The sequence below is a fragment of the Cimex lectularius genome, unplaced genomic scaffold (genome assembly GCF_000648675.2).
Source record: "Cimex lectularius strain Harlan isolate CLEC.00 unplaced genomic scaffold, Clec_2.1 scaffold8, whole genome shotgun sequence".
Lineage (NCBI taxonomy): Eukaryota > Metazoa > Arthropoda > Insecta > Hemiptera > Cimicidae > Cimex > Cimex lectularius.
The window spans coordinates 3,028,370-3,042,974 of NW_019392656.1; the positions used below are offsets into that span (position 1 = coordinate 3,028,370).

The following is a 14,605-nucleotide window of genomic DNA, read 5'->3' on the forward strand; positions in this document are numbered from 1 at the left end:
TTATCTTGTTATTATGCTTTGCCCTTTACTTTTATTATTTATTTTAAAAATTATTATATATTTATTGCTTGCCCCAATTGTAAATAAGCTTATCGCCAACAAACATTAGACCGAGAAGACAAAAAAATATTTTTTGTACGAATACGGGCATCTGTTATCAATTTTACAAAATGACAAAAAGTACATGTATGAAGCAATGTTATACAGAAAAGACCCACGTAAGACAGATCCTACGGATGACCTTTATGTCTAGGCTTATCTATTTTATTTTTAGTTATTTTTAGTTTTATTGTTTATGTTATTGCTTGCCCTAACTTGTAAATATAGTATACATTAACTGCCAAAAAAAATTAAAGCGAGAATACGGCAAAAAAATTATTTTTTGTGGGACTAGGGCACCTGTTATCAATTTTACAGGATGACCTTTATTACCTATTTTTATTTTATTTTACTACCTGAGGATAAATGTGTCAAATACAATAAATTAAAATACATGTAAGAAGCAATATTATACAAAAAAAGATCCAAGTAAGACAGATTTATTATTTATTTCATTGCTTGCCCTAACGTGTAAATATAGTATGCATTAACTGCCAACAAAAATTAAAGCGAGAAGACGGTAAAAAAATTATTTTTTGTGGGACTAGGGCACCTGTTATCAATTTTACAGAATGACCTTTTTTTACCTATTTTTATTTTATTTTACTACCTGAGGATAAATGTGTCAAATACAATAAATTAAAATCCATGTAAAAAGCAATATTATACAAAAAAATATCCAAGTAAGACAGATTATTTATTATTTATTTTATTGCTTCCCCTCACGTGTAAATAAAGTATGCATTAACTGCCAACAAAATTTAGCCGGAGAAGACGACAAAAAATTTTATTCTTTGTGGGACTAGGGAGGGCTCCTGTTATCAATTTTACAACATGAATTTTTTTTTTAAATTCGCTTCTAAATCTATTTATATTTTATTTTATTAGTTGAGGATAAGTATGTCAAATATATGCAAGAACCAATACTATACAGATCCTTCGGATAACCATTATGTCTGTGCTTATCTGTTTTGTTCTTATTTATTTTCTTTTTAAAAATCAATATGTAATTAATTAAGTAAAAAAATATTAAATTAAGTGTACTAACGATCAAGACAAATTAGACCGAGAGACGACAGGAAAATGTATTCTTTGTAGGTCCATCGCACGTGTTATTTTCAATATTACCATTTGACCGTTTTTAAAAAGATATTGTTATGCTTTATAACAAATGAATATGTTTAATTTATTTTATCATTTAAGGGTAAATATGTCACTATTTACATTAAATTAAAATACATATAGGACGCGATGTTATAAAAAAAATAATTACGTAAGACAGATCCTTCGGATGGCTCATGTCGAAATTAATTATTTATCATTGTTTGACCCAAATATTTAAATTAAGAATATATTAATTGTAAAGAAAGATTAAACCGAGAATATGACATAAAAACGTATTTATTGTACGACCATCGCATTTGTAGAGGTGTCTGATATCTAGAAACCAATTGGCCTAGGGGACCGAGACTAAAAAGCGCCCTTCTTATCATCGTAACCAAACACATCAGCCCTTAGGCCAATTAGTCAAATCAGATAAATATGTATAAAACCGCTTTTATCTACTAGGAAAAGGGCTCACTCTGTTGCGTGTTATGTCCGTTATAGTGTCGGTTCCCCCGTTGTAATCTTTCACAATAAAAATACTTTCTTTTTAAAACGTCTCTTAGGCAGAGTGGTTATTTAATTTGCATTAACAGTAAATAAATACACATTTTAAAAATTTTTAGACCTAGGATATGAATACACAAATAATTAAAGTCAGATTTGAAATACTTTTCTCTCCTTTATATTTTAATATTCATCAATCAATCAAATAAAAGTAAATGCTTAAATGAAGTCGTGATATATATACAGGGTGTTAGGTTACTTGTGTAACATACTTTGCCAGTAGATTCTAAATTCAAAATGGAACCAGAAGGTCCTAATTAACTATAGTCCGAATCTCACCAGTTTCGGAGTTATTCCACTTTTTCTGATTTTTTAACATTTCACGATCATGCTTCAAATAAACCATGATAACTCAAAACTAAAAGGTTTTGGACAAATCCGCTGATAATTGAAAAGTACGTTAAATTTCCAATAAGATTTGATTAATACTAAATTTGTAAACCTTGGTGAAATAATCGTTTTAGGAGCCAGAACGTTGAAAAATAATTCTTTTTTAAATGTTGAAAAACTTACTATGGTGATTTGAAACTACTATTTCCAAACTTAGAGACCAGCAAATTTCAGAAAACTCTATTTAATATCCTTTTAAGTGGTGTAATTACTTTTTCAATTATTTTTTTCAAAGATGAATAAATTGATGAAAGAAACGTAAAAACCGTGGTTGACGGATTGGTAACGAGGAAAGATTTAAAAAAATGAAAATCTTAAGGAAATTTTGTATGAATTTTTTAAACTTTTTTTTAATTTGGGTTCGAAACCGAAATAGTGCAATTGTTTACTTATTTACCAACACGACTGCAATTTTGATTAAAAGATCATTGTATTATGATTCTCCGGAATAAAAGAGTTTTAAGAGTCAAAAATTTTTAGTTCATTCATTCCAAATTTCATAAAATTTATTTATTATTAATCTTTCCACTTCACCAATCCGTCAACCACGGTTTTTTCCTCTCCTCCATGAATTTCTTCATCTTTGAAAAAAGTTTTAAAAAAAATTACACCATTAAAAAGATATTAAATGGAGTACGTTTTCTGAAATTTGCTGAGCTCTAGGTTTGGAAATAGTAGTTTAGTAAAAACATGCTAAATTTTTCAACAGTGAAAAAAGAATTATTTTTCAATGTTCTGGCTACTAAAACAATTATTTCACCAACGTTTACAAGTTTAGTATTAATCAAATCTTATTGGAAATTTAACGTACTTTTCAATTATCAGCGGATTTGTCCAAAACCTTTTAGTTTTGAGTTATCATGGTTTATTTGAAGCATGATCGTGAAATGTTAAAAAATCAGAAAAAAGGGAATAACTCCGAAACTGTTGAGATTCGGACCTTAGTGAATTAGGGCTTTTTGGTTCCATTTTGAATTTAGAATCTACTGGCAAAATTTGTAACACGAGTAGCCGAACACCCTGTATACCAAAAACCATTTCATACAGTTTTTTATTGACTTTGGTGTATTTTTTTTAAAATATTTATAATGTCTAAAAACAGCACATATGACGCACTTGCGTACATGCATGTTCACAACTGAGCCTTTTTCCTGGCAAGCCGCGAGAATCACGATCGCCCACTTCGGTGTGTTGATAGAATAGGTTTAGACTTCGTCTTATGCGTACCACCGTGGAAGTTAGGCTCAAGGGGCAATGGGAAACGAGGCCACCACAGCCCATTGAATTTTAATTGAGAATAGTAATACTAGTATAACAAAAATATTGTCAATTTGACGCTATATTTTTGATTATTTGATAAAACATGTTTCAAATCATCTATTCTGATGACCCAGGTAAAACTCGAAAGTCCTTTGCATTAGAAGAAGTTTTCTGACATCAACTTTCACATATTAAAATAGAACGAGAACTACTTTTAATACAAGATGATGAAATGTTTTACACGTATAATTAAACGTTTCGATTAGTCTTATTGAATATTCCAATGCTTATTTATAAATCATTGCATAACAAAGATTAAATTAGCTCTTGTCGTTGTAATTGCCAAGGTGCGATCATTAGAGAAATCTCCTTTTGAAAACTTACGGTGCATTCATTTGATTCATTGATCACCATCTTTAATTCGGCAAAAAAATGTTTAACATTTGACATAGCTATATACTACAGGAGTATGTGTTTAAATGAAAATCAATATTAGAAATTCTAGTGGTCAAACAGTTGTGAATACATCAGTCAATTAGTCAGAACCCGTTGACGTCAAGGGGAACGACACCTGTGCCAATTGTTAAGAGGCCGATGAAATGAAATTGCAACACCCGTGATTCTAGCTTTGAACTGGTCATATTTTGTTCTCTTTTTCAACGTCGACGATGTTAAACAGCCCATTTCTGACAAATTGGACACAACGATGTTGTTTTTAATAATGGATTAATAGACCGTTTTCATCTTGGCCTCACTCCACATCTGCCTCTGGGTTTTATTTTAGTTTAACGAATAAGTATCAGTGAAAATAACTGTTGAAGGAAATACGGTGGGATTATTTGAAATAAACTGCTGGCACATAGCACTAATTGATTGAACCTCAGCAGTTCAATATGGTTAAGTGTCTTTTTCTTAGGCTGTTTTGATCATATCACTTGCACCAATTAAAAAATTATTTATTAACAAGACAGTCACTGATCGAGTTGTACGTCCAAGGATCTACTTTTTTTTAAATTATAATATCCCACGAATTTACCCATGAGTGATAGGGTAGTGAACTAAGAATATAATTTGTTATGGGATTTCAAACTGAAAATTTGTCACTCCCCGATGTGCTGACTCTAGGGTTCTGTACATCAAGGGAGTTCATCTACGACGTTATGCGGCTGGGTCGCTAGTATCCCTCTTAACTAGACGCCAGGAGATCATCGCTTCCAAACTGACGATATTAGGCACATAGCTAGATGATTTCAACCACCAACGTGAGCAAATTATGATCTACCTAGAGCTAAGGGTGGAAACACCCGGCAGATGCTATTGACATCCAGTACCTATATACTGCCGACATGGCCGATGGTAATTATGTATCTATGTATACTGATGGAAGCAAGTCAGAGAACGGTGTCGGTCTCTTGTCTGTTTCCAGAATGGTTCGACAATGTATGAAGCAAAGTACAGACTGCATCAGGCATGTTCTGATAATCAGACTGAACTTTTGGCCATTCTAAAGAGATTACAATGGGTTATGAATAAAAAGCAGAAGGTAATATTGCCAAATTTATCATTTTAAGTGGCAGTCAAGTGTCTTTAGAGTCAATTATTAATTATGATAATCATGATTTTTTGCCTGAGCAAATAAGGAAAACTATTCAAACTCTAGAGAAACAGAATATTAATGTACTACTAGGCTAGGTTAAGGCTCATTTCGGAATAGAGGGAAATGAAGAAGCTGACAGGCCAAATTAGCATCTACTGACGAGAGTTTAAATTTGGCATACACCAAACTCCAAAGTCATCAATTACAAATAAGCTTTTCGAAGAGAGTCTAGAAGAATGGGAAAATATTTGGTCAAGTACAAATAATGGAAGGCAGACGAAAAAGTTCTTTCCCAAAGTTGCCGATAGATTCCAGGAGCACATCCAACTATCCGCACCACTAACCCACATCGTAACTGAACACGGCCCAAACAATAGTAATTTTTTTCGCTTTCATCTAAAGGAACCCTCATCATGCTCCTGCACGACAAATTTCCCAGTAGAACAAAGCATAAAACATCTAATATATGAGTGCCCACTAATAGAACAACTGCGTAGTGTTTGGATACGTAAGTGCCTACTGCAAGACAAGAAATGGCCACCTGATGAGAAGGACCTCATGATGAAAGAATATTACGTTCATTTTGACACATTCATCAAAACAATAGATTTTAATGTGATTTAGTTAAATGCTAGGTTATTTGCTTATTGAGTTTTTAATTGGTTTTCTATTTATCAACGTTATTCCTTATTCTATTCACTAATTTCGTGGTTCGCTTGACCAATTAATATATTACAATTAATTAAGGTTTTTAGTTGAGATAAAAAAACGTTAGCTCAAGTGGTAGAGCAGCGGCGTATCTAGCTGAAGATCGTGGGTTCGAATCCCGCTCGTGCCATTGACTTTTTTATCTCAACTAAAAACCTTAATTAATTGTAATATATTAATTGGTCAAGCGGACCACGAAATTAGTGAATTTAATGATTTAAAATGAAGTATACTTCACTAAAGCTCTCCGTGGCCATTTCATTTGTCGTCGAGAATCCAATCCGATGACACGACAGTTGAAAAATGGCAAAAAAGGAGGGAAAATTCAAAAGGTGGGGTTGAGATGGGAAGTTGGTGTCCGAGTGGATCGAATTCACGATAGCTCAAGTGGTAGAGCAGCGGCGTTCTAGCCGAAGATCGTGGGTTCGAATCCCGCTCGTGCCATTGACTTTTTTACCTCAACTAAAAACCTTAATTAATTGTTATTCCTTATTATTTAACAGTTTTCAGTAATTGTCTTTTCGCCTTAATACAATAATATATTTTATATTTATGGTTATTGTATTGCATGTAATATTTTGTATAAAGCATGTGAAATAAAATATTTTTAAAAAAACCTAAAACTAACTAACTTCTATGATACAGTCGCATAAATAAATACATTCACACCTATGTTGCCCTCATTTTGATTAGTCGGTGGAGTATCCGATATTCCTCCATCGACGTACACACCATATCAGTAGTCTAATCAAAATTAGGGTCCACACTCACACACACACACACACACACACACACACACACACACACACACACACACACACAAACATACCTGGAGGGGCGATGGTGACGTTATATTTCGCCATCACCCATCACCACTCGCACTAATAAATACCCGCATTCAATCAAAACTCATAGTGACAAAACACATAAAACAGATCTATATACAATAAAAAACCACATCCTCCAAATACCGAAATAGGGGACCCAAAAATTCGCTACCGTAGACCATTCTTAAAGAAGGAATTTTTCTCTCTTTTCCATTACTTTTACAAGCACATTTAACACACTTCGGTTTGTGCTGGCAATATCCATCCTCATGTGTGGCCGTACTCTTGACACCTTTTGCACTGAATAAATCATTCTGATCTCTCTGATTCTTCGTACAATCATAGTCTGGAATCTGCTGTCCGCTTTTGGGAGAATTTTCGACTGAAAATATCTGTGTCCGTTATTGTGAGTGTCATCTTTATAGATTTTTAGGTGAAGAAACTAATGGGAAGATGCCGGGTAATTATAATTTGTCCGTTCACGGAAGATATCCTTTTTTCATAGCTGTCGTTAAGGGAAGTTAAAGGGGAAAATAAAGTCTGGAAGTTTATATATATTCACACTTCCTTAATGGCTTACACTATTCGATTTTTTCATACTGTACGGTTTTTATTTATTTTATTATTTAAAAAATAAAATTTTTGGGTGGTCATTTCAATGCCATTAACCAAACATTGTTGTTTTTTATTTCATGAAAGTTGTTATTCTAAATCCATACTTAAAAAAAGCTCTAGTGCATTTGGTTTTAATTTTCAGTACGTAAGATTTTTTTTATAGCATATTTCTTATATAATATAATTATTTTTATAAACTTTGTAATATTTTATAGAGTTTAATTTTGGGGAATAAACATTTGACAACTATATCTACTTTTAATTTTTATAAGTAAAAAAATCCATTGTTCACAACCATGTTAGATTTTAAACTTTCCGCGACCGTTCTATTGGCAATTTGAATAAAATCGGTCCCAGGCCGAATGTGTTGGTGGTTTCGTTGGAGGGAGCGGGTCGGAGGAGTACACCCATAAATATTCATCGGTTCTACTTAAGCGTCCAACAGCTCCTGAATATATATTTTAGTACGGGACATTAGTTATAAAACAATGACACAATAAACCAGACGTTGTTATAAATCTGATGGGATTTCCGGCCTGTTGAAAAAAAAAACCTCTGATCCGGCTCACATCAAAGCATGGCACAAATTTAATTTAACGTACCTGATCAATGACCATTATAACACGTAACAAATAGTACTTAATAAAACTGTTTATTCGTAGTAAAATAATTTAGCTTCACAATTATCAAAACAACTGGGCACAAGTTATACTACACGTACAGGTAAAATATTCCACCCAATTGATTTTTTCTCGATAAAAGAAAATTCTGCTCTTAATATGTCTCACTGTTCTTATCAATAAATATTTGTTTATGCTATGGTTTAAATTGGGAGTAGCAATTAGAGGTAAACACACTTATAATCCAAAACAAGGATAAAGTATTTTTCAATGTTTAATTTTTACGGAATTTAAAATGTTTATTCAGTCTCATGTGAATTCTGACGCAATAAACAGTTTAGATTTCATCTTTGTTTTCTTAATTTCAATTTTTAAACTTAAAAATGCAACTTAGTGTTGAGCATGTTGCGCGTGGTGTGGCACTTATTGATGAAGGACGTTCCATCAGGTGCGGCTATTGCCATCGGAGTTCCCTACAAAACATTGCGAGATGCCGTTAGATATTTCGAGAAACAGGGTCCTGCCGTAGAAGGCCTGGTTCTGGACGCCGTAGGGTAACAGAACCAAAGGATGGCCGTTTTTTGACTTTGAGAATTTTGCAAAACCGGCACCTTCAAGCGTTCAAGCGATTCATCAGCCCCAGGAAATTTGAGGTGTACAAATATCTAAACGCACTGCTCGAAGAAGGTTAAATCAGTATGGATTGATGGCTTTTCGCCACCTAAAAAGATCAGAATTGACCAGAACACACGGAGTTGCACGACTCCCATTTGCTCAAAAACAAAGCCATTGGTCTTTAAACAATTGGTCTGCTGTGCTTTTCACAGGTGAGTGTAGATTTTCTGTACGATCTCCAGATTGGCGTGAAAGAGCGTGAAGAAGGCGAAATGAAAGGTACGAAGCTTGTAATTTTTCCCAGAGCTAACCTTTTCAACGTAGCTCAGCGATGGCGTGGGCGGGAATTTCAATGGAGAGTCGAACAGATTTGGTTGTTGTTCGTGGAGGATCATTGACGGCCACTCTCTATGTGGATCAAATTTTCGAACATCAAGCATTGCCAAGCTCGATGAAATCAGCGACAATCCTATTCTAATGCAAGATAAAGTCCGTTCGCAATTTTAAAATATTTTGTAAAATGTATTGAAACGATCAAAATACCGACCCATCTCCGAAAATAGCGAAACGCTTGAGGCCCTAACATTATTACATAAGTACCTCATTATTTGCCTTAATTAGTAGCTGGTAGGTTCTCTGATCTTCTCCGAAACCTCTACTAACCTTTTTGGATTGTTATTTTAATTAAAACATTTATTTATTAAAAATGGTCAAATGAGACAATCTATTAATTTTTACAATGGCTAGTTTCGTAATAACTACATTTTAGTTCATTTATTAGTGTCACAGTTTATCTAGTTGAGTTCGCCTTGTAACTTTTTACATAACTAATTCAAATGGCTTTGCCCTCTTCAGTCGTCTTGCCCTTGATGTCTATGTATGGCTGGTGTTGAAGACGTAGATAGTGCTTATAAGCATATCGTGTGATCTCCGTGGCGATGTTTGGAATGTTCAGATCTATTGTGAACTTAACGAGAAGTATCACCACATTTCGTAGAACGGGTATTGCTTCTTTTGGCACACCCCTAGAGTAGTATACCATATCCATATACGTTTTAACATATGATTACAAATCATTATTATAGCCGGGAATTACTCCAGTAAAGTTGACGATATTTGAAATCAAGTTTTGTCATTTTCTTTTAGATATGTGCTTCCCAATTTCATTTTTTATCTAGTGCCTAAATTTTTAACTGAATTCTGGATTGGAACTACTTTACCATTGAAGGTGATTGGTTTGTCTACTATTTTTCTATTTGTGAAATTTACATGTTCGGATTTCTCTTCGTACATTTTCATAGAACCTGTCCAGTCATGGATACTATTGAGTACCATTTGCAGCTTTTTGGGATTAGATTTTAAAAAAATTAAATCCACTTTTGTCAGATATTCTAAAGTGCGATGTTTGAGGTCCTTTTCGGAATTGATCTGCTGACTTTGGACATAAACAACACTACTAACTTCTACTCAACAGTTTTAATAATGCTAACTTTTTTTTATTTGGCTAGCCAGGGCAAAACTTAAATATTTACACCACTCGCAGTAGGATCGCATGGACATCCAAGATTTGAGACCCCTGCGTAGATCTAATGGACTCGGTGTCGGTGGGAGAGCCACCTAAGATTCCGTGCAGTATTCACAGCTATTAGCAATTCTATGCCGCGCTGTTATGATGATAACGCTGATTTCTGATAGTATAGCGTGTCGCTGCCGTTTGTTGTTTTTATACATTTTATAAATATATAATATAAAATATCCAGGCTCATTAATCTGACATATTGTATATTTTTTCGTTTAACTTTTGCCACATTTCAGCAGACGTATCATTTCCTTTGGCATAGAAATCTCTTTCGATTCGTATGATCCTTAGATCGATTTCGTTTTAGCAAATTTTGAAAGAAAAAGACCAGAACACATAGTAGTCTGGATTGAAGTGTAGAGATAGCAACAAAATATGGAAAGACCATCCGATACTCATGGCTCCAAGAGACGACATGAACAGGATGTTTGAATTTAACCAAAACTTCCGAATAAACCTGGGTACCAAAAAAGAATAGGAAAAAGAAGGAAACAACTCTTTCAAAAATGCCACCATCCTCTGGTACACAAATGGATCTAGAACACAAGAAGGCACAGGGGCAGAAATATTTGGACCTAGAACCAAATACTCAGAACCCGTTGGAAAACACACCAGTATCTTCCAAGCTGAGATTCATGCAATCGAAAGATGTACCCGACTCAACCTAAGTAAAGAGTACAAAAGCAAGAATATAGCTATCAGGTCAGATAGCTAAGCAGCCATCAAAGCACTAAGTTCAATTATCATTAGTTCAATGATGGTGCTGAACTGCAAAACCAAACTAAACATATTAGGTATGCAGAACAAAGTCAGCCTCTGCTGGGTCCCCGGACACATGGGAGAAGAAGGCAATGAAAAAGCGGGCACCCTTGCAAGAAAAGGGGCTGCTACACCGCTGATAGGACCTGAACCCTTCTGTAGCATAGGAACCCACACTATTAACGAGTATCTCAGACAGAAGGACAAAAAGAGAATGAGGGAACTTTGGAATTCACTCATTGGACACAGATAATCCAAGAATTTCCTAACTAATTTTGTAAGAAAAGAAATTACAGAATGTGTCAAGGGAAACAGGAACAAACTGCGACTTCTAATAGGATTTCTAACAGGACACTGCAAGTTAATAGGACACTTAAAGAAGATTGGAATAATCCAAAATGGCACATGCAGATTCTGCAAGGACATTTACTAACAAACTGCGGAGCTACAGTAGCCATTAGAGGAAATGTTTTCGGATGTAAAATGTGACCATAGAAGAGCTTCAACCATTGAAACCGGGCCTACTAATCAAGTTTCTGGATGAAAAAGGACTCACCGATGTGCTTTAGACAGAGCACGGGGGATACAATAGCTCTTAAAGGGCGCAGTATACTACACCCCGGATCTATGTCTACATCTACATCTACATGCCCGAATATTTAGCCCCATCCAATTTATTTGTTTTTGGAATCTCTGTGAGATTTTCCTAGCTTCTTCGTATATAAATGTGTCCAATAGAGGTAGGTTTGATTCATAGGTTTTTGAGACAGTTGATGAGGTTATTCTCATTTCTTTCACGCTGTTTCATTTTTCGGGAAGCTTGGTTTTGTTGAGTTTTAGTCCATTTGATAATGAGCCACAAAAATACTATGATGTAGACGAGGATCATTTTCTTGAAAACTTCGAATCGTTTTAAAGATAGAAAATCTATGTACTATCAAGTGTATTTAAGCTATTTCATGGGTTGGAAGATTTCTTCATGAGTACTACGGGGTGATGTCCTGTAGCTTGATCTTTTCCGATAATTGTGGTCTACCTATCTTCGTCACTTTGGCAGTGGCAGGCATTTTGGGGTTTTGAGTATTAAGGTCCTTTTATATGTTCAGTGTATATGAACAAAGATTCTTCCCATAAAAGAACATCGACAGAAGAACAGAATGTAGAGAAATACTATCAAACCTGAACTCTTTCATATAGAGCCATACTGAAGATGGCAAAAATGCATCTGCCGACCAAGACATCGAGGCACAGCAATATTAATTAGCTATTTACATAGTATAAGAGTGATTATAAGTTATTTATTGCTGTTTTTTGTAATACTGCTACCAATAATAGGCTTGATCTAGGTTCATCGAACAAAACTAGACCTAGCAGACTGTCAATTTAATTTGTATTAACTAAATACGTAATTTTGTATGATTTTAGGTTTTACAGCAATATACCAGGATGAACCTTTAGTGATGGAGGACAAGAGAGAAGGGAAGAAAGCCGGCGGGCGAGGTTTCACCATCGAATCTTTGATAGGGAAATGCGACGAGGAGGCTGTGAGGAACCTGAGCCCTTGGGCAGTGCCGCCCCCGGTCACTCCATATTTCCCTCTGCCGCTCCTTTACAACTCCTGGCTGCCCTTTTCGCCCTTGCTCATCCCTCCGGGTGATATGCTGCCCTATCTGCCTCGGCCGCCGCAAATGTCGCCCCCTTCGGCGTCAACCCCGGCCCACAGCGACGATTCCAGGTCCGAGTCGAGGAGCCCGCTCACACCGCACGACCTCACGACGAAATCACCTCAAGGTAACTCTTCAAAAGCTTTTTGACATTTTGTGAACTGCCGCAATGCAAGGTATATGGATGTGTTGGTTTCTGTTCATAACACTTTTTTCCTTAATTAAAAGCAATTGGGTTGCTTCACATGTCCGATATCACAGTTTCAGAAATTCAGAAAGGCTACAGCGGTTTTCTATTGTATACGTCCAATTGTTTACAATAATTAAGCAGTTATTAATCCTCCACATTTGTTTATATTGATGAGCTCGCTAATCCATTACACACTTTTTAGTATACCTCCAAATATGAACATGGAAACACGGGATTTTCGTGTATATTCCTTTACGAGTTTAAACTCGGTCATTCTGCAGCTGAGAATGCAAGAAATAAAAGTAAGGCATTTGGGGATGGGAAGGAAAATGAACGTCCGTTGGTTTGCTAAGTTTTCGGAAGGGAATATCGAATTGGAAAACGAGCCTCGCGGAAGACCTCAAACTTTAATTGACAACGATGTCCTTATGCCTCAGGTGGAAGTAAACCACTATCAAACAGTCAGAGCCCAGAGGACTCGCAAGACAATTCAAGACAATTAAAGAACATAGGAAAAGTGAAAAAGCTTGATCTATGGGTCCCTCATGAGCCCATTGAGCGACAGCGCCTTGAGACATGCGTTTCGTTGCTTGCCAGGCAAAAATCCGAGCCTTTTCTTGACAGATTAATCACTTGCGATGAAAAATGGATTGCATATGACAATCAGCGTCGGTCTGGGCATTGCTTCCCGTATTTACCAGAGCCCTTAAATGGGCATGAGGATCTTCAACGTCCGTATCTAACCTTTTCGGCCCTACCGGACGTTTAGATTCTCAAGATGAGAAATGACGCACCTCCGCTCACGACCAGATGGGCGTTATAGCCTCAAGCGTTGGTGTAGAAGCCCCGAGGGGCCGAGACGGACCTCACTCTCTGCTTATCCATTCCGTGTGGATGGGGTTGTGTTAAGCACCAGACCGTGTGTCGCACAGCAAAGGGTAACCTCAGATGGCTGAAATGCATCAGCCTGGGTCGTCCCGCCGGCTCCGTAGATAGAGAAGGCGACTCTATCTCCCAGAGAATTGAGGCTCCTCGAGCGTAATAAATTTAGGATCCGCTCCGGCCGCGGTTTTGGTTAAAGTGGAATTTCTAACCACCCCACTGCCCTCGGAAGGAAACCGCGAAGTACCCCCGAGCAACAGGTTCACACTAAGTTCTCTCCAGGGGCATCGCCACTAAGCCACTACGAGTCCATTCCCATGTAGTAGGGTTGACTTGGAACATTTTCTGCTACCCCACTGGGGTCGCAATGTCATTTAACATTGAGGTTCTTAGCGTGCGCACCTAGACGTAGTTCAAACGGTTATGCACCCTCCCCCCGTCTATGCAGACAGCATCTGTTACCCTAACCCTCGTGTGCCTCTGATAAAGAACTCGCCGTCCGCTGCCGACCCGGAGGAACGAATCCAGCTTGTGATTCAGAGAGGCTACACCATGATGTTGTGCCTGGATACCCCCCTTGCATCCAAGGGTTGGGAGAGGTCTCAAGATCGGTCAGGGCATGCCAAAACAGTGGCTTGACATCGACGAAAGACCAGGATATTTTAAAACCAAATTTACCACTAAAAAATTGATGGTGATGTATTCCAGGCTTCACGTTTCAAAACATACAGTAAACAAATTGAAAGATCTTGGCTACGAAGTTCTTCAGCATCCTCCTTATTCTCCAGACTTATCTCCAACAGATTTTCACCTGTTTAGGAATTTAGCCAACTTCGTCAAAGAATTTTTAAAAATTACGTTCAAGTCCAAAAAGCATTTTCAGATCTTGTTTCATTTTAAAGTTCAGAATTCTTCAGTTCCGGCATAAAAAAGTTCGTCACGCGTTGGGAAAAATGTGTAGAAAATTTAAGGTAAATACTTCGAATACAATTTTGTTGTTATATAGCAATTTTATTAAACACCTTCTTCTTGGAAACGGACATTTCATTTGAAACAACCCAATAAAAAAATCTCAAGTGTAAAGGAACAGACATACCTGTACATCTATAACACAAAAATATGAATCCTG

The 14,605-nt window shown here is 36.3% G+C and overlaps 1 protein-coding gene across 1 annotated transcript in view; it reads left to right on the top strand.

Moving 5' to 3' along the window:
• The window catches only part of LOC106664444 (homeobox protein unplugged-like), a 31,185-nt gene that overhangs the window by 1,444 nt on the left and 15,136 nt on the right, over window positions 1-14,605 (top strand). Inside the window, exon 2 of the mRNA XM_014390146.2 lies at window positions 12,166-12,531. Within this exon, the coding sequence (XP_014245632.1) occupies window positions 12,201-12,531 (331 nt within the window). The 5' untranslated portion in view covers window positions 12,166-12,200. The remainder of the gene's footprint in view (window positions 1-12,165; window positions 12,532-14,605) is intronic.